This window comes from Malaclemys terrapin, chromosome 12 (assembly GCF_027887155.1).
Source record: "Malaclemys terrapin pileata isolate rMalTer1 chromosome 12, rMalTer1.hap1, whole genome shotgun sequence".
Lineage (NCBI taxonomy): Eukaryota > Metazoa > Chordata > Testudines > Emydidae > Malaclemys > Malaclemys terrapin.
In genome coordinates this window covers 33987156-34014109 of record NC_071516.1, presented here as the reverse complement: position 1 = coordinate 34014109, position 26954 = coordinate 33987156, and the positions used below count along the sequence as shown (strand labels likewise).

Genomic DNA, 26954 nt, shown 5'->3' with positions numbered 1-26954 from the left:
AGTCCAGTCCCCTGCACTCGTGGCAGGATTAATTATCTAAACCATTCCTGAGAGGTGTTTGTCCAACCTGCTCTTAAAAATCGCCAATGATGGAGATTGCACAAGCGCTCTAGGCAATTTATTCCAGTGCTTAACCACCCGATAGGAAGTTTTTCCTAATGTTCAACCTAAATCGCCCTTGCTGCAATTTAAGTCCATTGCTTCTTGTCCTATCCTCAGAGGTTAAGAAAAACATTTTTTCTTCCTCCTCCTTGTAACAACCTTTTACATACTTGAAAACTGTTATCATGTCCCCTTTCAGTCTTCTCTTCTCCAGACTAAACAAACCCAGTGTTTTCAATCTTCCCTCATAGGTCATGTGTTCTAGAACTTTAATAATTTTTGTTGCTCTTCTCAGGACTCTCTCCAATTTGTCCACATCCTTCCTGAAATGTGGCACCCAAAACTGGACACAGTACTTCAGTTGAGGCCTAATCAGAGCAAAGTAGAGAGGAAGAATTATTTCTCGTGTCTTGCTTACAACACTCCTGCTAATATAGCCCGGAATGATGTTCGCTTTTTTTGCAGCAGTGTTACACTGTTGACTCATATTTACCTTGTGATCCGCTATGACTCCCAGATCCCTTTCCGCAGTACTTCTTCCTAGGCAGTCATTTCCCATTCTGTATGTGTGCAACCCATTGTTCCTTCCTAAGTGGAGTGCTTTGCATTTGTCCTTCAGACCATTTCTCCAGTTTGTCCAGATCATTTTGAATTTTAATCCTATCCTCCAAAGCACTTGCAGCCCCTCCCGGCTTGGTATCGTCCATAATCTTTATAAGTGTACTCTCTATGCCATTATCTAAATCATTGATGAAGATATTGAACAGAACCGGACCCAGAACTGATCCATTTGGGACCCCACTCGTTATGTCCTTGCAGCATGAGTGTGAACCACGGTTTTCCAACCAGTTTTGCACCCACCTTATACTAGCTCCATCTAGGTTCCGTGTCCCTAGTTTGTTTAAGAGGTGGTCATGGGAGACAGTATCAAAAGCTTTACTAAAGTCAAGATATACCACATCTATCGCTTCCCCCCATCCACAAGGCTTGTTACCCTGTCAAAGAAAGCTATCAGGTGGGTTTGACACAATTCGTTTTTGACAAATCCATGGTGACTGTTACTTATCACCGAATTATCTTCTAGGTGTTTGCAATTGATTGTCTAATTATTTGCTTCGTTATCTTTCCGGGTACAGAAGTTAAATTGACTGGTCTGTAATTTCCCAGGTTGTCCTTATTTCCCTTTTTATAGATAGGCACTAGATTTGTCCTTTTCATCTCTCCCATCTTCCATGACTTTGCAAAGATAATTGCTAATGGCTCATGTATCTCCTCAGTCAGCTCCTGGAGTATTCTAGGATGCATTTCATCAGGCCCTGGTGACTTGAAGACCTCTAATTTGTCTAAGTAATTTTTAACTTGTTCTTTCCCCATTTTAGCCTCTTCTGATCCTACCTCGTTTTCACTGGCATTCACTACATTAGACGTCCAATCAGCACCAACCTTCTTGGTGAAAACCAAAACAAAGAAGTCATTAAGCACCTCTGCCATTTCCACATTTTCTGTTATTCTTTTGCCCCCGTCACTGAGTAATGGGCCTACCCTGTCCTTGGTCTTCTTCTTGCTTCTAATGTATTTGTTTTCTTGTTACCCTTTATATCTCTGGCTGGTTTGATCTCGTTTTGTGCCTTGGCCTTTCTAATTTTGTCCCTACATACTTGTGTTATTTGATTATATTCATCCTTTGTAATTATACCGAGTTTCCACTATTTGTAGGACTCTCTTGATTTTTAGATCGCTGAAGATCTCCTGGTTACGCCAGGGTGGTCTCTTGCCATACTTCCCATCTTTCCTACGCAGTGGGATAGTTTCCTCTTGTGCCCTTAATACTGTCTCCTTGAAAAACTGCCAACGGTCTCCAATTGTTTTTCCCTTTAGACTCACTTCCCAAGGGACCTTACACCTGTCAACTCCCTGAGTTTGCTAACGTCTGCCTTCTTGAAATCCATTGTCTTTATTTTGCTGTTCTCCCTCCTACCATTCCTTAGAATCATGAACTCTACCATTTCATGATCACTTTCACCCAAGCTGCCTTCCACTTTCAGATTCTCACCCAGTTCCTCCCTATTTGTCAAAATCAAATCTAGAACAGCCTCCCCACTAGTAGCTTTCTCCACCTTCTGAAATAAAAGATTGTCTTCAATACATTCCAAGAACTTGTTGGATAATCTGTGCCCTGCTGTGTTATTTTCTCACAGATGTCTGCGTAGTTGAAGTCCCCCATCACCACACAGTCCTATGCTTTGTATGATTTTATTAATTGTTAGCAGTTTAAAAAAAGCCTCATCCACCACTTCTTCCTGGTTTGGTGGTCTGTAGTAGACCCCTACCCTGACATCACCCTTGTTTTTTACCCCTTTTATCCTTACCTAGAGACTTTCGACAAGTCTGTCTCCTATTTCCAGCTCAGTCTCAGTCCAGGTAAACACATTTTTAATATATAAGGCAACACGTCCTCCCTTTTTTCCCTGCCTGTCCTTCCTGAGCAAGCTGTACCCTTCTATCCCAGTATTCCAGTCATGCATATTATCCCACCAAGTCTCTGTGATGCCAACTATGTCATAGTTGTGTTTATTTTCTAGCATTACGAGTTCTTCCTGCTTATTCCCCCATACTTCTCGCCTTAGTATACAGACATCTAAGATACTGATTTGACCCCTCTCCCCCAGTTCTGTCGTGTCTCTCCCTTATCCCTCTTTAACAGCCCATGCTCCCCCCAAATTCCGACCCTTCTTCCAGGTCTCCGTGTTGCTGACTTACCTGTGGGCTTTGGTCACCTGCCCCCTTCAAACCTAGTTTAAAGCCCTCCTCACTAGGCTAGCCAATCTGTAGCCAGATATGCTCTTTCCCTTCCTCGCTAGCTGGACCCCATCTCTGCTTAGCAGTCCTTCTTCCTGGAACAGCATCTTGTGGTCAAGGAAGCCAAAGCCCTCCTGGCGACACCATTTTCGCAGCCAGGCATTCGCCTCCAGGATGCATCTGTCTCTGCCTGGCCCCATGCTCACCCCGTGTCTCTCTCTGCAGGGTGGGACGGGGAGGACGTCACCCAGGGGGTCCCGCGAGTCCCCCAGGGGGAGCTGCCCTACACCCTGAGCCTGAGCGTCACGCTGCAGTCACCCCATGGCCTCGACCGCGTACTCTCCAACTGCTCCCTCACCCCCCTGAGCTACACGGCTGGGAACCGGACCACCGCCCAGGTAAGGGCTCACCCGGACACCTGGGTCCCTGCCATCCCCCTGGGAGAGCCAGTATGGGCGGGCAGCTCTGAGCAGGGGTGTGATGGGGGCTCTGGGCCGAGGGTTGGTGCCAGGGGACTGGGCGTGGGTCCTTGGTGGGCATATACAGGGGTGGGAGCTCTGGGGCAGGGCAGGGGGTGGGTCCCAGAAGGCACGGGGGGGTGGCAGGGAAGAGGGTTGAGCGACACCAACGGATCTGGGGAATTGCCCATGTTCTCTGGGGAAAAACTCAAGGGGCTGAGACCAGCCTGTGGGGGTGAAATCCTGGACATTCGAGGGATCCTGGTTCCCTTTGCTTTCTGGGAGTTTCCCTCTTCTTGATTTTGAATGGGAGAAAATGGTGGGGCCGGGAAAATATCACCCCCAAATTGGAAAGATTTAGCCCAACAAAGTCAGAATTTTCGCAGTGTTTTCTGCAAGAAGAGCCAAGTCCCTGTGTTGCCTTTGGGTGTTTTTCCCTCTCTCCCTCCCTCCTAACCTAGAGTTGCTTCCTCCCCCTGGCTACATGGGGGGCACTGAGCCTGGCGTGAGAGCCAGTGGGACCCTGCTCCCCAGGAGCCATGGGGCAGTGACGGAGTCTGTCGCCCCACCAGGTGTCTCTGGCTGAGGCCCCCCCGTGGGACCGAGACATGGAGCTGCTGGTGTATTACGCGGAGCCGCACAAACCTAGCGCGGTGCTGGAGGTTGGGTTGCCCGGAGCAGAGCCAGGTAGGGGGGGCGGGGATCCTTCACCCTGCTGTCCCTGGCCGGGGGGGGTGGGAATGGGGGTTCATAGGGTGGCGATGTGGGGGAGGCGTATTCTGGGTGGTGACGTGGGATCGGGGGACCTGGGACAATGAGGGGGATGGTAGGGGAATGGGGGCTCCTAGGGCAAAGAGGTGCTGGGGGAATTTGGGGCAGGGTTAAAAAGGTCGTAGAGCAGTTGTGACGATGCTGCTCGTGGGAGCCAGCTGAGGTCACTCAATTAGGGTGAACTGCAAACAAAATGGGGCAGACACACCCCAAAAGCTGGTGGATATTCCAATACTCAGATTTACTAAGCCAGCCCAAAACAGCTTCTGTATTACCCCATTGGTTACTCAGAAGTCCAAACAACGCAGTTCCCTTAAAGTGCCCAGCCTCAGGCCTCCGTCCAGACAAACATGTCAGATATGGTGATGATTATTGAAAATCTTATCTCATCAGATAAAAGACAAGGTTCTTCCAATCCCAAAGGATCAGCCACACACCCAGGTCCAGTTATAACTTAGATCTTATCCAAAATACACACTATTAGTCAATTCTTCGTAACTAAACTAAAATTTATTAAAAAAGGAAAGAGAGTGTTGATTAAAAGATCAATGTACATACAGACTTGAAGTCAATTATTGAGGTTCAGGTACATAGCAGAGATGAGTTTGTAGTTGCCAAAAGTCCTTTTAGGAATAGTCCATAGGTTATAGTCCAATGTCCATATTCAGGGTGAGTCCAGTCAGTGACTGGGGATCTCAATCCTTATGGCTTAAGGTTTCCCCATCTTGAAACCCAAAGCAGATCTGAGATGCAGAAGGCTCATGTCCCAGGGTTCTTACACATTTCCAGCAGCCTTTTGGCCTGAGAAAACAATAGGCTTAACTCTCCTTCTCCCAAACATCCTGGCAATTAGCACAGGGTAATTATCCATTAAACAGTTCAGATAAAAGGTTACCACAACCTTCAAAGAGACATATAGACAATAATACTATTTGTTAATATTCCTTTTTTGATCTTTGAATCAAAGCTATAGCAATAGACAAGACTTGTTTGCTTACATTACAAGACCTAAGCAAACATCTACCCTTCTACCTCTAACAATGCGGACTTCAAAGTCCTATTCATTTACTTATCTTCCTAACCAGTCTTTAAAGTTCGGCCATGGGTCAGTTCAGTCTGTGAGGTAATTAACTCTTTTTGACCCTGTCACCTTTCAATGAGATATATTACACTCATAACGTCACAGCGGTTTTTAAGCTAAGGGCTGGGTGGAAGCCAACAGGTGCTGAGGAGTACGTGGTTAGGACAGAGGGAAGATCTATTGATGAAGACTCTCTATGTCCCAGTACGGAGGAGAGGATGGAAGATGATAAAATACAGGTAGGATCTGATGAGAAAGAGCCAAATAAATGAAAGTCCCATTTGATTACATCACGTAATGGCAGACAGCTAAAAAGTGACAAGTTTTGAAAGTGCTTATATACCAGTGCTAGAATTCTAAATAATAAGATGGGTCAACTTGGGTGCCTTGTATTAAATGAGGATATTGATAGAATAGGCATCACAGAAACTTGGTGGCATGAGGATAATCAATGGGTCTCAGTAATACCAGGGTACAAAATATATCAGACGGACAGAACAGATCGTGCTGGTGGGGGAGTGGCACTATATGTGAAAGAAAGCATAGAATCAAATGAAGTAAAAATCTTAAATGAACCAAACTGTACCACAGAATCTCTATGGATAGTAATTCCATGCTCGAGTAATAAGAATATAGCAGTAGGGATATACTATTGACTGCCTGACCACGATGTGATAGTGACTGTGAAATGCTCAGGGAGATTAGAGAGGCTATTAAAATAAAAAACTCAATAACAATAATGGGGGATTTCAATTATCCCATATTGACTGGGTACATGTCACCTCAGGACGGAACCCACAAGAGGAGAGGCAATTCTTAATTAGTCCTTAGCTGAGCACAGGATCTGGTCCAAGAGGTGAATATAGCTGGGCCGCTTGGTAATAGTGACCATAATCTAATTAAATTTAACATCCCTGTGGCTGAGAGCCAAAAAAGTGCCGCCGTGACTAAACAAGAAAGTAAAAGAAGCAGTTAGAGGTAAAAAGGTATCGTTTAAAAAGTGGAAGTTAAATCCTAGTGAGGGGAATAGAAAGAAGCATAAACTCTGGCAAGTGAAGTGTAAAAATATAATTACGAAGGCCAAAAAAGAATTTGAAGAACATCTAACCAAAGATTCAAAAAGTAATAGCAAAAATGTTTTAAAGTGCATTAGAAGCAGGAATCCTGTTAAACAACCAGTGGGGCGACTGGAAGATTGAGATGCTAAAGGAGCACTTGAGGATAAGGGCATTGTGGAGAAACTAAATGAATTTGCATTGGTCTTCACAGCTGAGGATGTGAGGGAGATTCCCAAACCTGAGCCATTCTTATTTGGTGACAAATTTGAGGAACTGTCCCAGATTGAGGTGTCATTAGAACAAATTGATAAACTAAACAGTAATAAGTCACCAGGACCAGATGGAATTCACCCAAGAGTTCTGAAATTGCAGAACTACTAACTGTGGTCTGTAACCTATCATTTAAATCAGCTTCTGTACCAGATGACTGGAGGATAGCTAATGTGATACCAATTTTTAAAAAAGGTCCAGAGGTGAGCCCGGCAATTACAGGCCGGTAAGCCTGACTTCAGTATCGGGCAAACAGTTGAAACTATAGTAAAGAACAGAATTGTCAGACACATAGATGAACATGATTTGTTGGGGAAGAGTCAACATGCTTTTGAGGGGGGTCAACAAGCATGTGGAAAAGGGTGATCCAGTGGATATAGTGTAGTTGGACTTCCAGAAAGCCTTTGACAAGGTCCCTCACCAAAGGCTCTTACGCAAGGTAAGCTGTCATGGGATAAGGTGGAAGGTCCTCTCATGGATTGGTAACTGGTTAAAAGATAGGAAACAAAGGATAGGAATAAATGGTCAGCTCTCTGAATGGAGAGGGGTAAATAGTGGTGTCCCCCAGGGGTCTGTACTGGGACCAGTCCTATTCAACATATTCATAAATGGTCTGGAAAAAGGGGTAAATAGTGAGGTGGCAAAATCTGCAGAAAACACAAAATTACTCAAGATAGCTAAACCCAAAGCAGACTGTGAAGAGTTACAAAGGGACCTCACAAAACTGAGTGACTGAGCAACAAAGTGGCAGATGAAATTGAATGTTGATAAGTGCATAGTGATGCACACTGGTAAACGTAATCCCAACTATACGTATAAAATGATGAGGTCTAAATTAGCTGTTACCACTCAAGAAAGAGATCTTGGAGTCATTGTGGATAGTTCTCTGAAAACATGACTCCTGCGGCATTCTGCACCAAAACATTAAAAATTCTACTCCAAAAATATAAAAATTCCACGCACAGTGTTTTAAAATTCTGCAAATGTTATTTGTCAAATCAATGTGGCGGCTCCAGCATGGCAATGGGGAGCACAGGCCACTGGCTGCACAGAGGTGGGAGATCACTGTGCACCTCCCCCCAGGACACACACTCAGCGGTGAGGCTGCACCCAACCCTGACACAGCACAAGGACTGGGCCTGCCCCAGAAACACCCCAGGACCCTGCCCCTCCATGCCAGGCGCACCAGGGGTGGGGCAGGCAGGCTCAGGAAGGCAGGATCCAAGTTTGGAGGGGCTTAGTGTGGGGGGATTCCGGTGTGGGTTGAGAGGGTTCTGTGTGGGGCAGTTTGGGTGCGGGCAGCTCAGTGGGGGATCTGCAGGTGGGGGGGATCTGGATGCACAGGAGCTTGTTGGGAGGTTCTGGGTGCAACGGTAATGGGACTCTGCAGGGGGTTAGGGTGAAGGTGGTTGGGGCTCAGCAGGGTGGGCTCTGGGTGTGGGTGGCTCTGTGGGGTGGGGATCCAGGTGCAGCTGGTTGGGGCTCAGTGGGGTGGGGATCTGAGTGCAGGTGGCTCGTTGGGGTGGTCCAGGTGCAGCGGGAGTGGGGCTCATCAGGTAGGTTCTGAGTGCGGGGGGGTGAGGCTCTGCAGGAGGGTCTGGGTATGAAGGGGTCTGGATGCACGGGGATTGGACGGATGGGGGAGCAGCTCCCTGTACAGGGATCCCTCCCCGTTCAGCTGAGGAGCGATGGGTGCAGGAAGTGGGGGGGGGGGGAGTTTGCAGAGCTTCCTGCAGCTGGGGGAGAAATCTGGGGGTGGGTCTGAAGCGGCCCCAATTGCCATGCCGGGAAAGAGGAAGTCCCATCCTCCCCAGCCCAGCTGGGACTAGCAGCTGAACCCAGCACAGGGTAGGAGCCAATAGCTGGGTCTTTCCCAGTCCTGCCCCCTGCCCCACAGTGATTTACCTCTCTGCCGGCTGCCCTGGGCACCTGAAACATACGGCTGGGGAGGGTCACATGACCGCTCTTGTGGCTTCCCGTTGCTTTCTCACCAGAAAGTCATTTTTTTGCAGGGAAGCAAAGAAATCGGCACTGGACATAAATTCTGTGCATGTGCAGTGGTGTAGAATTCCCCCAGGAGTAAAACATCCAGAAAGCAAACCGAATATTAGGAATCATTAGGAAAGGGATAAATAATAAGACAGGAAATATTGTATTTCCTCTAGATCAGCAGTTCTCAAACTTTAGCAACCCAAGGACCCCCATTTTTATTTAAAATTTTTCGGGGACCTCCTGCCCTGCCCCTTCCTGGCTAATGGGAGCTGCGGAGCCACCACTCAGGCAGGGGCCGTGAGCGGAGCCTCACTGGCTGCCCAGGCACCTAGGGCCACAGGGAGCTGGCAGCCGCTTCCGGGTGGAGGAGTTGAGGGAGGGGAAAGAGTTGGTCAGCGGGACCTGCGGACACCATGGAGATCCCTCGCAGACCCCCAGGGGTCCGCGGACTCCAGTTTGAGAAGCGCTGCTCTAGATAAATCCATAGTACACCCCCATATTGAATACTGTGTGCAGATGTGGTGGCCCCATCTCAAAAAAGATATATTGGAATTGGAAAAGGTTCAGAAAAGGGCAACAAAAATGATGAGGGGTTGGAACGCCTTCCCTATAAGGAGAGATCAATAAGACTGGGACTTTTCAGCTTGGAAAAGAGACGACTAAGGGGGGATATGATCGAGGTCTGTAAAATCATGACTGGTGTGGAGAAAGTGAATAAGGAAGTGTTATTTACTCCTCATGACACAAAAACCAGAGGTCACCAAATGAAACTAATAGGCAGTGGATTGAAAACAAACAAAAGGAAGTATTTCTTCACACACAGTCAACCTGTGGAACTCCTTGCCAGAGGATGTTGAGAAGGCCAAGACTGTAACAGGGTTCAAAAAAGAGCTAGATAAGTTCATGGAGGATAGGTCCATCAACAGCTATTAACCAGGATGGGCAGGGATGGTGTCCCTAGCCTCTGTTTGCCAGAAGCTGGGAATGGGCAATGGGATGGATCATTTGATGATTACCTGTTCCGTTCATTCCCTCCGAACAGGGCCGGCTCTAGGCACCAGCAAAAGAGGACGTATTTGGGGCAGCACAGTACCAGGGGCTGTTGCGCTCTCGGAGCTTTTTTTTTTGCTCTTGGTGCTTGGGGTGGCAAAAAACCTAGAGCCAGCCCTGCCTCTGAAGCACCTTGCATTGGTCTCTGTTGGCAGACAGGATACTGGGCTAGATGGACCTTTGGTCTGACCCAGTCTGGCTGTTCTTATGATTATGGGTGGGTGTGGAAGGAGCTGGGGATGAGGTGTTGGGGGGGGCGGGGGGGCCGCGGGGACCAGAGCGGGGGGATTCGGCGGAGCTGGGGGTGGGAGGGTGGGGTGCCTGAGAGCAGGTAGACACTGGGGTGCACTGCAGGTTTTGAAATACTGGGGAGAATAGGAAATGGAAGGGCAGGCGCTGGGGAGCTGGTAATTGGGGGCAGTGTGAAATCTAGAGGAAAGGTGGGGGGAGGGGGGACTCTGGGGCAGTCAGGGAATACTGAGGGGATGGGGGTGGTGGGGGATCTAGGGAGAGGGTGATATGGTGGGAGGGACAGAGGGGTGGGGCTCTAAGGCAGTTGGGAGGTGGGGGCTGGGGGGGATCTATGGGGAGGGCAGGAGGGGTGAGGGACATGGGTGGGACTCTGGGGCAGGAGTGGGAGCCTGGGGGCTCTCGCAGGCTCACAGGGCTCGACCCCATGCCCCCTCCCCATTTGGGCCTGGTCCCATGTCCCTGCAGGCTCCCTGATGGGTGACCCAACCGTAATGGTGACCCTGCTGCCCAGCCTGCCCGAGGCTGTACCAGGCCAGAGCTCGGCCGGGGAGTTCATCTTCTTGCTGGACCGCTCCGGCAGCATGGAGTGCCCCATGGACGGCCGAGACCGCTCCCCCCAGCGCATCGACAGCGCCAAGGTACGGCTGGGCGGGAAGCCACACTACATGGGCCCGTGGAGGGGAGCAGTTCAGGCTGGCTGGGCCTGGGGGGACAGAGCCGAGTGGGAGAGCAGCCCAGGCTGGTTGGGCCCGTGGGGGTGACACCATCTGTCTGTCCGTTCCCAGGAGACCCTGGTCCTGCTGTTGAAGAGTTTGCCCCTGGGCTGTTATTTCAACATCTACGGCTTTGGGTCTCGGTTCGAGTCCTTCTACCCGTGAGTCTGGGGCAGGGCATGTTGCTGGGTGGGTTAGGGAGCAGGGCAGGCTGGGGTCGGGGTGTCTGTGGGTTGGGGGCAGGGCTGGCTGGGGTCGGGGTGTCCCTGGCTCCAGGTATCCCGGCCCTTGACCCCTTGGCGCCCCCCGCAGGCAGAGCGTGGGATACACCCAACAGACCATGGCCGAGTCCCTGCAGCGCGTCCAGCAGCTCCAGGCTGACCTGGGGGGCACCGAGATCTTGGCGCCACTACGAGCCATTTACAGCAGCCCCTGCCGGGACGGGCATCCACGCCAGGTACCGGGGGCAGCCTCAGGGCATCCTGGGGGCTCAGAGAGGGGCTGGGGCTGGGGGCGGGGGATAGCTGACGGGGGCTTTGGTGGGGGGGGGCTCAGAGTAGGTCTGGAGACAATGGGGGGCCACTGCCCCAGGGATGGGAGCAGGGCATGGTAGGCAGGAGCTGGGGGTGGGGTACCTCTGTATAGATCTGGGGGGCAGCACTTCATGCTGAGCCCAGCTCTGGGGGTGCCCTGCAGCTGGGGGGCAGGGAGGGCACATGGTTGGGGGCAGGAGGGAGCTCCTGGAAAGGTGCCCACAGCAGTCGGGCAGGTTAGTGTCTCCACGGGCCAGGGAACAGTTAGAGTCAGGGGTCGCTGTCTGTCAGCCCCCCCAGGGGAGATGTCTGGGAAGGGAGGGAGGGGGGCTGGGGAGTTTTATGGGGCTGGAGGTCTCTGGGAGGGGGGTCAGTGGGGAAGATTCTCTGGGGGCTGCCCCCATTCCCAGGGGGAGGGGGTGTCTCCAGGGGGATTTGGGGTCCCCGGCTCTGACAGTGTCTCTCCCCCACCAGCTGTTCGTGTTCACGGACGGGGAGGTGGGGAACACCCAAGATGTCATAGCTGAGGTGCAGCGTCACCGGGGGGCCCACAGGTAACAGGGGCACCTGCCCCTCCATCATCCCTCCCACCCTGCCCCCACCCTGCTACTTAAGATACCCCCAACCTTGCTGTCATGGTGTGCAGAGTGGCACCCAGCTGAGAGTGCCAACCTCAGCTCAGACTGTCAGAAGCCAAGGCAGATGCCCCAACCCCCAACCTGGGAGTGTTCCCTAGAATTCGGTTTCCCCAGCCAGGACCCAGTGTGCGCACCTGGATCACTGGGCCACTCTGACCACGGACGGTCCCCGTGGGTGCTCCAGCCAAACTGACCACCCGGACAGACTGGATGGAACGAGATTGGGCACATAAACCCAAAGTCACACGGTTCTCCAGGCACTGATCCCGCGGTCAGGACACTCCAGAGCTCGCCTGTGAACTAACCGCGGGTGTGTGAGCTCGGAGAAGGGAACAGCTAGCGAGAGGTTAGCGCAGTGAACCATGAAGCAGGTGAGTCAGTTTGTGGGTTCAGAGGATGGGAGAGACATGGGATCTGCATTCTCAGGGTGCCCCAGAATGGCTTTGGGGACCTCGGGCTGGTGTCCAGAAGAGCTCAGACGCACGATCCCTCCCAGGGTCCCTTTTCCTCGCTGAAAACCATCTGGCGAGTTTCCGTCACCGCCTGGGTCTCGCTGTGTGGCCTGAACGCAGACAGTTCGTGGAGCGTCCATTGGCCTGGTCGGGAGCCATGCTTCAGGGTGACCGTGGTTCTGCATTTACATGGGCCAGGTGCAAATGGGGACTGTCTGCCCCACAGCACCCCTTAACCCTGCCCCCAGCCTTGTTGCCTGGGGACCCCAAGCAACCCCAAACACTGTCCCCCCTGCCCTACTGGCATGGGCACCCTCAGCAACCCCAAACTCTCTCCCCCCAGCACCCACCAACCCTGCCTCCCATTATCTCACCAAAGCTGCCCCCTGCCCTCCCGACCTGGAGACCCCCCAGCAACCTCAAACTCTCTCCCTCCAGCCCTGTCAGCATGGAGAACCTCGGCCCTATCATCTCCCCAACCCTGCCGCCCAGCCCTGCCAACAGAGAGACCCCAACCCCAACATCTGCCTATCCCTTCACCTCACCCTGCCCCCCAGCCCTACTGTCCCCTCTCCAATTGCCCCCCAGCACTGAATGGGCCCCCCGAGCTCTGCCCCTGCCACTCCTGTCTCTGACCCCGCCCCCGGACTCTGCCCCCCTGCAGGTGCTTCTCCTTCGGCATCGGGGAAGGGGCCTCCACGGCTCTGGTCAAAGGCATCGCCCGGGCAGCAGGGGGCAGCGCCGAGTTCATCACAGGCCAGGACCGCATGCAGCCCAAGGTGAGAACCCAGGAGTCCAGGCTCCCCGGCTCTAACCCACCAGACCCCACTCCCCTCCCAGAGTTGGGAGAGAACCCAGGAGTCCTGGCTCCAAGCCCCCCCTGCTCTAACCCACCAGTCCCTATGCCCCCCCTACCCCCCAGGCCGGGGATAGGACCCTGGTGTCCTGGCCCCACCCTGGGTGTGTTGGTCTCTCCCCCAGGCGCTGCAGTCTCTGAAGCGGGCCCTGCAGCCGGCCGTGACTGGGATCTCGCTGAGCTGGGATCTGCCTCCCGGGATGGAGGCGGCGCTGCTGGGCCGGGGCCCTGAGGTGATCTTCCCTGGGCAGCGGTGCCTCATCTACACCCAGCTCCACGGGCTGCCCCAGGTGAGAGAGCGAGGCCCCCCTCCCTCCCCCAGGACACCCCCAGGGCTCGGGATCAGTGACTGCGCCAGGAACCCCCCACCCCTTCCTGGGCAATAACTCTGAAAGAAGCAGTGAGAGGTAAAAAGGCATCCTTTAAAAAGTGGAAGTTAAATCCTAGTTAGGAAAATAGAAAGAAGCATAAACTCTGGCCAGTGAAGTGTAAAAATATCATTAGGAAGGCCAGAAAAGAATGTGAAGAACAGCTAGCCAAAGACTCAAAAAGTGACAGCAAAAATGTTTTTAAGTGTATCAGAAGCAGGAAGCCTGTTAAAAAACCAGTGGTGCCACTGGACAATTGAGATACTAAAGGAGCACTCAAGGACGATAAGGCCATTGCGGAGAAACTAAATGAATTCTCTGCATCGGTCTTCATGGCTGAGGATGTGAGGGAGATTCCCAGACCTGAGCCATTCTTTTTAGATGACAAATCTGAGGAACTGTCCCAGATTGAGGTGTCATTAGAGGAGGTTTTGGAACAAATTGATAAACTAAACATGACTGGAGAATACCTAATGTGACACCAGTTTTTAAAAAGAGCTCCAGAGGTGATCCCGGCAGTTACAGGCCAATAAGCCTGACTTCAGTACTGGGCAAACTGGTTGAAATAATAGTAAAGAACAGAATTGTCAGGCGCATAGATGAACAGAATTTGTTGGGGAAGTGTCAACATGGTTTTTGCAAAGGGAAATCATGCCTCACTAATCTACTAGAATTCTTTGAGGGGGTTAACAAGAATGTGGACAAGGGGGATCCATTGGCTATAGTGTATTTGGACTTTCAGAAGACCTTGGACAAGATCCCTCTCCAAAGGCTCTTTAGCAAGGTAAGCTGTGATGGGATAAGAGGGTTGGTCGTCTCATGGATCAATAACTAGTTAAAAGATAGGAAATAAAGGGTCAGTTTTCGGAATGGAGAGAGGTAAATAGTGGTGTCCCCCCAGGGGTCTGTACTGAGACCAGGGCTGTTCAACATATTCATAACTGATTTGGAAAACGGGATAAACAATGAGGTGGCAACATTTGCAGATACAAAATGACTCAAGATAGTTCAGTCCCAGGCAGACTGCGAAGAGCTTCGAAAGGATCTTACAACATAGGCGGGGAGTTATATGGGCCTGTGGTGCCCGTGCTCCACCAATATTCAGGAACGTGGGCCCGGCTCCACCAATATTTGGGTTTATATTTAATCAGAACCGTCCCGTCCATAGGATGGACCGGGGCAACCCCTTCAGGTGGACGCGGGGTCCAGGGCAGCCTGGGCGGGTAGCAGGGGCCAGGCACCGGCAGCAGCAAGTGCCCCAGCCTGCCCTGCTCCGCCCACCCCCACTCCACCTCTTTCCCCAACTCCCTACCCCCACCCTGCCTCTTTCCGGCTCCCTCCCCCTCGCGACGCCGGGAGTCGGCGAGGCAGAGCACAGCAGGGCGGGGCAGGCTGGGGCCGGGTCGCTTGCTGCTGCCGGCACCAGGCCCCCTGCTAATCCCCCAGGCCGCCCTGGACCCCGCATCCCCCTGAAGCGCGGGGCCTGGGGCAGTTGCCCTGGTCTGTACTATGGACTGGACGGCTCTGCTTGGACCTGTTCTGGGCACCACCAAATTATACAAACCTGGGTGACTGGGCAAAAAAATGGCAGATGAAATTCAGTGTTGATAAATGCAAAGTAATGCACATTGGAAAACATAATTCCAACTGTACATATGAAATGATGGGGTCTAAATTAGCTTTAACCACTCAAGAAAGAGACCTTGGAGTCATTGTGGATAGTTCTCTGAAAACATCCACTCAGTGTGCAGCGACAGCAAAAAAGCGAACAGAATGTTGGGAATCATTAGGAAAGGGATAGATAATAAGACAGAAAATATCATGTTGCCTCTATATAAATCCATGGTACGCTCACATGTTGAATACTTTGTGCAGAGCTAGTCACACGAACTCAGAAAGGATAGATTGGAATTGGAAAAGTTTCAGAAAAGGGCAAAAAAAAATGATGAGGGGTATGGAATGGCTGCCATATGGGGAGAGATTAATAAGACTGGAACTTTTCAGCTTGGAAAAGAGACGACTAAGGGGGGATATGATAGAGGTCTATAAAATCATGACTGGTGTGGAGAAAGTAGATAAGGAAGTGTTATTTACTCCTCATAACACAAGAACTAGGGGTCACAAATGAAATTAATAGGCAGCAGGTTTAAACTGTTGGAGGGCAGGATACTGAGCTAGGTGGACCTTTGGTCTGACCCCGTATGGCCGCTCTTATGTTCTTAAAGATGGCCATTGGGCTGGGGGTCTCTGTGCTACTCCAGCTCCATCGATCTCAATGGGGATTGTTAACTCTGATCCCTAAATATGGCCATTGGGCTGCATGTCTCTTTGCTACCCCAACCTCGTTGATCTCAGTGGGGATTGTTGACTCTGAGCCCTAATGATGGCCATTTTGCTGGGGGTCTTTGTGCCACCCCAACCCCATTGATTTCAGTGAAGAATGTTAACTCTGACCTCTAATGATGGCAGTTGGGCTGGGGAGTTCTCTGCACTAGCCTGGCTGCATTGATCTCAGGGCAGGTCTATGCTATAAATTTACTTCGGCGCAGCTGCGCCACTGTAGTATGTCTGGTAAAGACGCTCTAAGCCAACGGGAGAAGTTCTCCCGCCGGCACGGCCCTGTCTACACAGGGGGGCTAAGGTCTGTGTAACTACGTCGCTCAGGGGTGTGGATTTTTCACACCTCTGAGCGACGTAGTTATACTGCAGCATGTAGTGTAGATGAGACCTCCATGGGGATCGATAACTCTGTCCCCTACCAGTGACCACTGGGCTGGAGGTCTATGTGCCACCCCAGCCCCATTGATCTCAAAGGGGGTCGTTAACTCCTGACCCTACTGATGGCCGTTGGGCTGACTAGGCAGACCCCTAACTGCTGTGAATTGGGCGTATTTACCCCCTTTGTTCTGTAACCTGGGTCTGAGGGGGTCCCTGGGCATCTTCTCCCCCCTCACACTCCACCTCTGACCCCCTTTCTCTGCCCGCAGCCCCCAGACACTGCCATGGGGGGCGTCACCCTGCAGTACCGCATCCAGGACCAGACCTACAAGGAGACCCTGCAGTTCCCCCTGCAGCCACAGGATGGAGACAGGTGACAGCAACGCTCCTCTGGTCCCCATCCTCCCCAAGCCGCTGGGTCCTGCCCCCCACATCCCCACCCCCAACAGGACAGAGATGCGATGGGACCTGCCCCAAATCACAGAAGGAAGCAGGAGTCCTGGCTCCCAGCCTCCCTGCTGTGTCCACTAGACCCCACTCCCCTCCTATAGCCAGAGATAGAACCCAGGAGTCCTGGCTCCCCCCGCCCCCCAATACACTATCCCACTAGCCCCTACTCCCCTCCCCACAGTGGCAGGAACCCAAGCGTCCGGGGCTCACCCCGTGACTCTCTGTCCCCGGCACAGGCTCCCCGTTCACCGGCTGGCAGCCAAGTCACTGCTCCTGGAGCTGGAGGGGGCCAGGGACACCGGGTCGGAGGGGGACCGGCGCCGGGCGCTGGAGACCAGCCTGAGCTCGGGGGTCGTCTGCTCCCTCACGGCCTACGTGGGGGTGGACACGGAGCGGAGGCAGCCAGTGCAAGGGCCGCTGGTGAGACGGGACATCCCGCTGAGAGGTAACCCCTGCGGGGGACTCGGGAGGGGGACCCAACCTAGCACTGTCGGGGGAACCTGGCACTGGGGCGAGGGAAGGGGGAGAGAATTATAGGAAGGATCCCAGAACGGGAGGATCCCAGTGTGAGAGGAGGGAACCAGAAGCATTGGAGAGGGGGCATCATGGTTATGGGCTAACGTCCCTTTGCTCTTCTCCCTGCCCCAGCTCCCGTGGGGCTGAGCTGCCCCCTCCCTGCCCCTCCTGGGCAACCCCAGTGCCCCCGTCCCCAGGGCAAGGGGAGAGCGGTGGGTGCTGGCCGGGTGGGATGAGGAGCAGCCCACGGTGCCTGGCCCATCCCAGCCAGGAGAGTGGGGCCTGTGAAATGTACGGACAGACAGATGGACCCAGAATCAGAGACCCAAACAGATGGGGGCAGAGAATCAGACAGTCAGACCCAGCCGACCCCCACAGGCAGGGACCAGAGGGGCGGGCACATCGTTGTCATGAGCAGGCCTGTCTAGCGGGGGCCTCTCGCCCATCCCCCCAGCATCCTGCCCTCATCTATGGGATGCAGCACCCACACCCCCTGGGGCTGGATGAGGGGTCCAAGCTGGGGGAAAGCTGTAGGGGAGGGGCTAGATGAAAGGGCTTCCAGCTTGGGGGGAAATCCTGACTCTGAGGGAGCTGGGGGGAGAGGAGGATGGGGCTGGGTGTAGGGGGTCCCAGCTGGGGGGGTATGGGGAGGGGTCCCAATGGTGCATTGGCTCTGGGTGCCGTGAGGGGGAGGGGGAGATTTCCCTTCCCTCTCTTAGCTTGTCACTGTCTGCATGTCTGTCCGTCCCTCTCTGTCCGTCCGTCTCCCCCCCCAGGCTTCGGGGCCGCATCCCACATGCGGAAGATGTGCTGTTTTGTCACCGCGAATTCCAGCGCCCCCATGGCCATGTCCTGTTCCGCCTCTCTGCCCATGGCCTGGACCCAAGGGTTCTCCGGTGTGTCCGTGGACTGCGCCATGGCCTGCGACTTTGACGACAGCTCGGATGTGCCAGGTGAGAACCACCGCCCTCCCCCGGAGCACTCACCCCCAGAGCTCCCCGTGGCCAGTACCAGCTATCTCCTCCCCCGGCATCGCTCCTCCTGGCTCCCTCGCCATCCCAAAGCTCAGCCGGGGGAGCCCCCAACACATGGTCAGGAAGTCCTGCAGACATGGTGCCCCGCCGGAGACCGTGCCCCAGAAAAGTGAGGGGGGCAGGGGCTGGCAGTCAGGACTCGGACGGGCGGCAAACACCAGGATGACGCTTCATCGGGTCAGATACAGATGTACCCTGATGGTCCCGGAGCTGGGCAAGTGTTTAACAGTTACATAGAAAGTGAAGGAACTTCCTGGGCAAAACACTGCTGTGACGCTGGGGGAGGGGGAATCCGCAGCTGGGGTTTTTAAGTGCCGTGACACAAATGATCTTGCAACAAAATGAAAAAAAATAAGGATACTCCCAAGCAATAAATTTTGTGAAGCTGGAATTTGGGGTGTGAGTTTGTATCAATGAGCTAAGTGGGGGGGGGGGGGCAACTGGGCAGCAGAGGGGGTAATCAGTCGCTTTTTAGTAACAGAAATGTCGCTGAGCAGTTTTCTCTGAAATGGGCACACAGCTAAATTCCCAGACAAAAATACCTTGTGAAGCTGCGCCCAGCCTTGGATGTTTGTACAGGTGAGTTCAGGGGCACAGAGCGTGGTTGGCCCGGTCTGGTTTCTAAACGAAGAAGCCCACAAAAGGCAGAAATTTTAAAGTTAAGGTTCCCCTTAAAACCTGAATTTGAAGCGTCTGGAAATACAAACTTGCTGTAGCCCAGGTAACCTTAACTCTGTCTCATAACCCTGGCCCAGGCATGGTTATAATATCTTACAGACTGTGTAACATCCCGTCTCCCCTATACCCTTAGACGCATCTGTGTCTCCACGGACATAGGTCAGTATCGCAGGTTTTAGTACAGGATGGTCCTGGGGTCAGATTGTATTTCAGAAACACCCTGGGGTTGTGAGATTATTGACTGTGACTGAGACATTCATGGGTGCAGAGGAGCAGATAAAGGATGCCCATGGAGGGGCAGAGTTAAGGTTGTTGGTTGTCCCCTAGCCTGGACAGGCCATGTTGCTGTTCTGTACCCATAACCCCGTGCAAGAGCCATCTCACCATGTCTCTCCCTAGAGTGGGCACCAGAGGAGTCTCCCCTGCTGAGGCTGGTGTCTCTGCAGAATGCTGATGGCTCGTGGGACCTGGACCCCCGGCTGGCCGCTGCGCTGGGGGTGAGCGAGACGGATGCCAGGGGGAGGATGCCCAGTAAGGTGAGTGCAGGGTGCAGAGGATAGGGGAGAGACAGGGGAGGCAGGTGCCATGAGTTGGGCCTATTCTCTGCTCCTAGATGAGACTGGGCGTGACCCAAACTGAGGGGTCAGGGTCTAAGAGCCACTGGATCAAATTACCCCTGAATCTGGAGCCCAGTGGGGGAGACAGGCCCACAGCGGGAAACTAGGCACCCCCTTAAAGGGGATCGGAGCATTGGATTGAGGGGTCCCAGGGCTGGGGGGGACATGGGGAGGCCCAGTCTTGGTCCTCTCTGAGGCTGTCTCCCTACCCCTGGGCATCCCACCGGGCATCTGGGTAGGGAGTCCACGGTGCTAGTGTGTGGGGGGCTAGGAACCCTCTGAGTCTGGGGAAGGAGCGCTGGATTGGGGGGTCCCCAGAGCAGGGGAATGGGGGCAGCACTGGGGGGCCACAGGGGTCCTTAGGGCGGGGGGGGGATGGGGGCAACGCTGGGAGGGGAGCAGGGGGCTCCCCGGGGCGGGGGGATTGGCAGCATTAGGGGGTAGGGAGATGGGGGCAGCACCCTGGGGAACAGGGGCTGGGCGCTGTCTCAGGCTGTCTCTCTCTCCCCCGCACAGGGCGTGGCCCCCGGTGTCTGGGCCACAGTGCTGGCTGTGGTCTGGCTGCACGGCCGGGCCGCGGGGCAGCGCGATGAGTGGGAGCTGCTGGAGGCCAAAGCTGTAGGCTGGGTGCGGGGCCAAGCAGGTGAGACGGGAGTTGGGGGTCGGGGGCAGGGCCCAGGTCCTCTACCGGAGAGTCCCTGCCCCATAGCCCAGCCCCCCCCCCCCCCCCCGAGACCCTCTGTCGCACAGCCCCCACCCCCCGAGATCCCCCAAGCCCACAGCACCAACCCTACTCCATGGGACCCCACAGTCCAGCCAACCACAGCCCTGAGATCCTGTACCCCATGGGTCCCAGGGCCCCCTGCCCCCCCGGCATCCTAACAGCCTCTGGCCCCCCAGCCAGCCCCCTAGAGGCCTCCAGTCCCAGGACAGACAGGCTCCCAGCCCCCTGCTCCCCGTCCCATTCCCCCCAGTCCCCCGACGTCAGTCCCCCGGGCTGTGAGCTCTCTGCCCTTTGTTCCTCAGGCTAATGTATCCTCCGACCCTCTTCTCGTTGCAGGGCCCCGGCTGAGCGAATGCCTGGAAGCCGCCAACACCCTGCTGGGCTGCAGCGTTGGCCCTGCTGTCTTCGGGCTCTGAGCCCCCCACGGATCCTGTACCTCCCCCACCCCCCAAGCAAGCTACCCTGGGCCTCCAACCCGGCTGAGCCCTGCCAATCCCCATACTTCCCCAACAAGCTACCCCGGGCCTCCAACCCAGCTGAGCCCCCCCGATCCCCATACTTCCCCCACAAGCTATCCCGGGCTTCCAGCCCTGCTGAGACCCTCCCCCCCCACACCGCCCCATGGATCCTAAATTAAGAGCAGCCAGTTGGTTTGCATAAGTTTTACGAAAACAGTTTAAATTGACCCTGTAACTTACAGCGGAGGAAGGTCATTGTGCAGACAGGCCCTTGGTGCTGCGGGTGGAGACTGTCTCTGCCAGCCCCTCGCTGGAATAAAGCAGTTCCCCGGGTTTGTCTGCCTGGCTTTGGCTGGGGTCCCGGGGCACCGCGCTTCCCTCAGTTGTCCAGGGCACTGGGTTCCCAGCAGCGTCAGGGACTGCCTGCCCTGAGCGGGTGGATTAGCACTCCCAGCTCCGGCTTTCTGGTGGGGCAGAGCAGCTGGACCCAGACGCCAGGGCAGCTGGCGGGGGCCGGGAGGAGCCCCGGAGGGCGGGGACCACGTGGGGTGCAGGGGGCAGACATGGGGCATTGCCCCAGGGCAGTGTTTAGCAGGACGTTTTAGCTCTGGGTCTGTGCGGACCCCTGATACCCCCTCACTGGTCTCTGCTCCACCAGGAGAAGGAGCTGCCAAGCCCGGAAAATCAGTCCTTGCTTGGCCGCTGTTGGGACACATGATTCCCATTCAGATACCTGGGAACCGGGCGTCCAGCCCCCCAGCAGCTCGGGAACCCCCGACTCTCCCTGGAGCGAGGACCCAGCGGCGTTGTAATGGGACAGGGAAGCAGCAAACGCTCTCTCCCCTTCTCACACAGCCCCCCCAAGGCTGCTCCCGTCTGTGAGCTGACGCCGACAGTCGTGTGGGCTCCGGCAGCCGAATGTCTTGTGCTGAGCCCCAGCGGCTGCGGGGCCAGGCCCTGCTGCTGCCAGCCCAGGGCATTGAAATTGGCAGGAAGAATTCTAGAGAGAAAAGACGGGGGGAGATTTTCCAGGCCCAGATGGCAGCCGGGTGCCCAGCTCCCCCGGACAGTCTAGAGAGACGCGGGTTGTTATCCTGATGTGTAACAGCGATAAACCCAGGGGAGTTGGCGCCCAGCCCAGGCCTAGGGGTGGGCCAAACCCCCACCTCCGAGCCTAGGAGCTGGTTGGGGGCAGACGGAATCCAGGCTCTTTGTAGGTCGCCAGGCAGAAAGCTCCGTGAAGGTGAAGTTCAAGGTGAGGGGCGGTGCCGGGATCCCCACAGCACGTGTTGCAGACCCCAGAGTCTCCCTGTCTCCGTGACCCTGAAAAGAAATACAAACCCATTCAACCAGGAAATGCAGAGCATGGCCCCCAAATGCCCTTAACTCTGCCCACAGCCGGCAAAGGATCTTACAATTCAGACAGAGGTGCCCAACTCCCACTTCTGGCTCTGTCGTCCAACGTTTGGGCTTCCACGGTGTTTCCCAACCCTGTTCAGCTGCTGCTGAGCCCTGCGAGCTCCTGCTGCACCTGACTTCGCTGCCTGGGTCCCTACAGCCCTGCCCATGACCCCAGGCCCTGCACCTCCGGCGGGTGCCCAGGCTCTCGGCCCCAGGGGAGGCTCCAAGCAGCTGTCACAAGGCCGGATCCAGTGGCTTGCTCTGAGCTCCAGCTGGCTCCTTGTGGCTTTTACCCCAGGGCTTTGAGCAGTTGCCCCAGTTCAGTTCCCCACCCTGCCGGATGGGGAGAGAGGCCAGGAGCGTGGGTTTCTCACCGGCCTGCAGCACCCGAACCCAGAGCTCCGGGGGAGGCTCCAGCCGCAGCTGTTCTTCTCTGGATCAATAACTCACTAGCCGGGGATCCTGCTCTTTGCCCTCCGGGGAGCTCTGCAGGCTCCAGAGTCCCTCACTCGCTCTCTGGTCCAGCAGCTCCCCTTACCCGCTCCTCACTGCAGCTCCAGGGGCGACACTCGCAGTGCGGTCAGCACGCTGTCCTGCAGGGGGAGCCCAGGTTCAAATCCTGTCTCCCTCGCAGGCGGAGGGGGATCGACCCGGGTCTCCCACAGCCAGGTGGGCGAGGAATCATACCGATCTACCCCCTCCTCCCCTGGCCTCCAAACCAGCAAGTGCCCCGGCTGCCGAGGGGGATGAACCCCCCAGAATCTCTGCCAATCTGAATGCTGGGGGAAATCTGTTCCCCACCCCACATTTGGGGGTCAGTGAGCCCCGAGCATGGGGGCAAGACCCCCCCAGCCAGCCCCTGGGAAGGATTCTCTGCTCCTCGGCTTGCTTGAGGAGGCTGTTCCTGAACTTCCCAGAGAAGTTCAGAGAGGGGCTGGGGGCAGCTGACAGGGGGCCAAGAGGGGTGCTTGGAGAAGGGCTGGGGGGCAGGTGATGGGGGCTTTGGGTGGGGCTCAGAATAGGACTGGGTCAAAAAGAAACCAGTGTCCCTGGGGGTGTGAGCAGGGCGTGGCAGGCAGGAGCTGGGGGGGCACCTCTGTGTAGAGCTGGGGGACAGCACTAGGTGCTGTGCTCAGCTCTAGGGGGCACCCTGCAGCCAGAGGCGACATGCGGGGGGTCAGGAAGGAGCTCCCAGAAAGGTGCCCACAGCAGCTGGGCAGGTTAGTGTTTCCGGGGGCTGGGGAAGAGGTGACAGGTAGGGATTGGGGGTCACAGAGACAGGGGAGAAGGTCAGGGGTCCCTGTCTGTCACACACACACCCCAGCCCAGGGAAATGTCTGGGAGAGGAGCTGGGGGGGGTCTCATGGGGCTGGGAGTCTCTGGGGTGGGGGTCAGTGGAGCAGGTTCTCTGGGGGCTGCCCCCATTCCCAGGGGAGAGGGGCTTCTAGGGGGATTTGGAGTTCCTCTCCAGAGCCTGCACCCCCAGCCAGAGCCCGCACCCCAACCCTCTGCCCCAGCCCTGAGCCCCCTCCCACACTACGAACCCCTGGGCCCCACCCCCACCACATATCACCTCCATATTGCTGCACATAACAAAATTCATTCCACACATGCATGTAACATTGCTCCATACGCTCTCGGGGGCCCCGTGTCACCCCCGCCGCCGCTGGGCCACCTCGAGAATTAACATCCAGGGAGGGGAGACTCTGCAGGGATGAAGCCCTGAATCAGGGGGATGGGCCCAGACCGGGGGTGGGTGCGAGGGGGACCCCGGACACAGGGGGGCAGGACCCAAAGAGGATGGAAGGAGCCCCTGGATCTCTGGGGGGCCAGATCCGCAGCCACTGTACCTTCCCCCTTGTTCCCTGTGCGGCGAAACCCCGAATCAGCTGGAAGGGAAACTAGCACCGCCCCTCCGCCAGGGAGAGGCTGCAAACTCCCCACCCTCAGCTACTGTAAACCAGGGGCCGTCTGCAAAGTTCCACCCACCCACTGGGAGCCAGGGACCGTCTGCAAACCCTTCGCTCCACACAGCCGCCACCGATGCAGTGGCGCTCAGCCTTTCCAGACCACTGTACCCCCTTTCAGGAGTCTGGTGTGTCTGCCTTACCCCCAAATTTCACCTCACTTAAAAAACACTTGCTTGCAAACTCAGACATAAAAATGCAAACGTAACGTGTACAGTGTATAGATCAGTATAAACAAGGCATTGGCTGTATGAAATGTTCATTTGTACCGACTTCACTGGTGCTTTTTATGTCACCTGTTGTAAAATTAGGCAAATCTCTAGATGAGTTGAGGTACCTCCTGGAAGATCTCTGTGTATCCCCAGTGATAGATGCACCCCTGGTTGAGAACCACTGTGCTAGGGCATGTCTGCAAACTACACACACACACACACACACACACACACACACACACAGAGAATTGGGGCTGGGGGTGTCTCCAAACTGCCCCTCGCTCCTTCCTGACCCTTTGCTGCCCTCTGGGGGCCATTTCACTGGCAGGCCCACTGTCCATCCCAGCCACGCTGCCTTTCCCAAGGAGGGTCCGACCTGCTAGACACGCATGACCTCTGTCAAGTGCACCCCAGGGGACCCTGAAGCCCAGCCCTGGGTGGGCAGCAGGTTTCCCCCCAGAAATCTGTTTGATGACACTAAAAATCACAGTGTCAATCCCCAGGCCACCCTGGCCTCATCACCCATCGGCTGTCATTTGTCAGATACAAAGGCCTGGGGGATTAAACGGATTTGTATTTTTTATTTATTTATTTGTTGCTATTTCTGACACATTTCATTTCAGACTCATTGGCACATGCTCTCTTCCCTACCCTCTTCCTACCCCCAGTAAGACTCACCATCCCTTTGGGACTCATGACCTGCCTCTTGAAGCAATGGGCTCAGGCTCTCTGCAAACACAGGCACCGTTGGTCACACTTGGGGCAACTCCCCGCTCTCACAGCTCAGCTGGCCAGGAACAGCAGGGGCCCGCGGAAAGCCCAGGAGCTGCAAGCAGACAGGCTGCAGGGACGTGTTCTGCAGTCATTCCTGGGGCCAAGGGAGGCATGTTTGGGGCTATGGAGTGGAGTCTGTGGTTACTACCTGCCTGGGAGGAGGGCGTCTGAGCTGGCAAATCCAGAGTGGGGACCCAGAAAGGCCCAGGGGAAAGCAGTGGGGGAATGTGCTGCAGGTGTCCCCCGGAAGCTGCCATGGGGAGTGGCTAAGAGGAGCCATTGGGCCAGAGAGCGAGCGAGTGACACTGGAGCCTGGTGCCTCAGAGCTCCCCGGGGGCGGGAGAGCAGGAACCCGTCCCCTGACTAGTGAGTTATGATCCAGAGTGAAACAGCTCCAGCAGTATCCAGCTTGAGGAAGGGATAGCTCAGTGGTTTGAGCATGGGTCTGCTAAACCCAGGGTTGTGAGTTCAATCCTTGAGGGGGGCCACTTAGGGATCGGGGCAAAATTAGTACTTGGTCCTGCTAGTGAAGGCAGGGGCTAGACTCAATAACTTTTTGGGCTCCCTTCCAGAACCAGCTCTAGGCACCGGCAAAACAAGCACGTGCTTGGGGCGGCACATTTCCAAGGGCGGCATTCTGGCCGTTCTCTTCCAGGAGTTGAGGCTTTTGGGTGTTGCAAGGAAAAGAGCACTGGCCCATGTGCTTACTCGAGGTTCACGAGTTTACTGTACAATTGCCCGCTAGAAAAGAGAAGCTGGGCGCATGGAAAGCTAGAAGGAGCTCAGGTGCTGGGAACAGAGCCCGGAGCTGGACCAGACAAACTTCTACAGGGTCTCATTCTCTTTAAGATCTTGCCATCCTTACTAATGGGACTGACCCCACTGGCTCCGGTGGAACAATTTGTGGGGTAAGGATTACTCAGGCTAGGAAGGGTTTGCAGGGCCACTCTCAAAATCCCAATGGAGCTGAAATCAAGAACCTCTCCGAGCGCAGACCTCACTGTTTCCAATCAGGTTTGTCTCTCTGGACTCGAATCCATGTAGGGTTTAAACGGAAATCGGTACCGTTTCCAAGCTAACCAGTTTGCATCAAACTCAGAAGCCCTCAATCCTGAATTTCGGGGGTGTGCAAGGGGCCAGCACATCTGGAAAGAGGAGAGCACATAGGGGCTAGCACAGACGTGTCAGCCAATGCAGGGTCCCTTCACTGGGATACCTTGTAACCGCAATGGTTTATAATGGCAGAACGCAGTCAGGCACCTGAGGGGAGAGATCAAACAGCTGCTTTATGTACCTCCAGAGTGAAGTTCAGCGTGACAGCTAGGTCCCACGTGCATCCACCCTGTCCTCTAAGCAAACGTGGACTGGACCTTGGCAAGGCTAACACAGAGTTCAGGATATTTCACACTCGTGTGTCTGGATCAAGAGAGAGATTCCAGACCGGGCGCTCCTAGGGAAACCTAGGGGGACCTGTCCGTAAAAATAGGCAGCGTACACAGAGGGTCAGGCTGATGTAGCCAGGCCCATTTCTGCCCCACCATCACAGCTGGAGCCCAATTCCCCCAATCGCTCTGTATGGCTGCAGCAGGCTGCCCTAGCCAAAGGCGCCTGATCTGACAGAGCAGTGTCAAAAGAAGACATGACTAAAGAAACAAGGAATGGTCAGAGGGTCAGGGCGTAAGGACATTTTTCCGGAAGAGGCAATCTCCTCTCTCGCTCCGTCTCTGTATTTCTGCAGCACCTCATTGCAAAAGAGATTCTTCTTTAATAAGACAAGTTGCCCCCAATAAACCAAGTAACGAATCCAAGCCCCATCTTTCTTTTGAATCTAAGAGATGCCCTTGGAATGAGGTTCAAGAGCCATCATCAGTCATTGCTGAGCAGCCTGGAAAACAACGCAAATCAGGGGCTGTGCAAACATGAGGAGAAGCCAAAAAAAGTGTGTGGGGGGGATTTTTTGCTTGGGGCAGCAAAAAACCTAGATCAGGCAGGCCCCACATGGGTTATAATGA

At 54.9% G+C, this 26954-nt stretch overlaps 1 protein-coding gene and 1 long non-coding RNA gene across 4 annotated transcripts in view; one reads left to right on the top strand and one right to left on the bottom strand.

Annotated features, from left to right (window-relative positions):
• The window catches only part of LOC128847088 (von Willebrand factor A domain-containing protein 5A-like), a 29332-nt gene extending 8411 nt beyond the window's left edge, over positions 1-20921 (top strand). Inside the window, exons 5-18 of one of the 2 annotated variants that reach the window (XM_054046424.1) lie at positions 3127-3299; positions 3932-4046; positions 10299-10471; positions 10619-10707; positions 10859-11003; positions 11554-11633; positions 12834-12948; positions 13151-13315; positions 16381-16484; positions 16798-17006; positions 17854-18030; positions 19189-19325; positions 19923-20049; positions 20467-20921. In XM_054046424.1, coding sequence (XP_053902399.1) covers positions 3127-3299; positions 3932-4046; positions 10299-10471; positions 10619-10707; positions 10859-11003; positions 11554-11633; positions 12834-12948; positions 13151-13315; positions 16381-16484; positions 16798-17006; positions 17854-18030; positions 19189-19325; positions 19923-20049; positions 20467-20546 — 1889 coding nt within the window. In that variant the 3' untranslated portion in view covers positions 20547-20921. Of the gene's footprint in view, positions 1-3126; positions 3300-3931; positions 4047-10298; positions 10472-10618; positions 10708-10858; positions 11004-11553; positions 11638-12833; positions 12949-13150; positions 13316-16380; positions 16485-16797; positions 17007-17853; positions 18031-19188; positions 19326-19922; positions 20050-20466 lie in introns of those variants that run through there. The other variant, XM_054046425.1, reaches the window with a different exon arrangement.
• LOC128847092 (uncharacterized) lies at positions 20788-24735 on the bottom strand. Of its 2 annotated transcripts, XR_008446844.1 has the most exons (3): positions 23840-24735; positions 22364-22582; positions 20788-21911 (listed from the first exon to the last, which is right to left on the bottom strand). It is a non-coding gene; the product is annotated as an uncharacterized LOC128847092 (long non-coding RNA). The 2 variants fall into 2 exon arrangements; XR_008446843.1 differs by lacking the exon at positions 23840-24735 and having other exon boundaries at positions 22364-22866.
• Positions 24736-26954: the final 2219 nt, after the last annotated feature.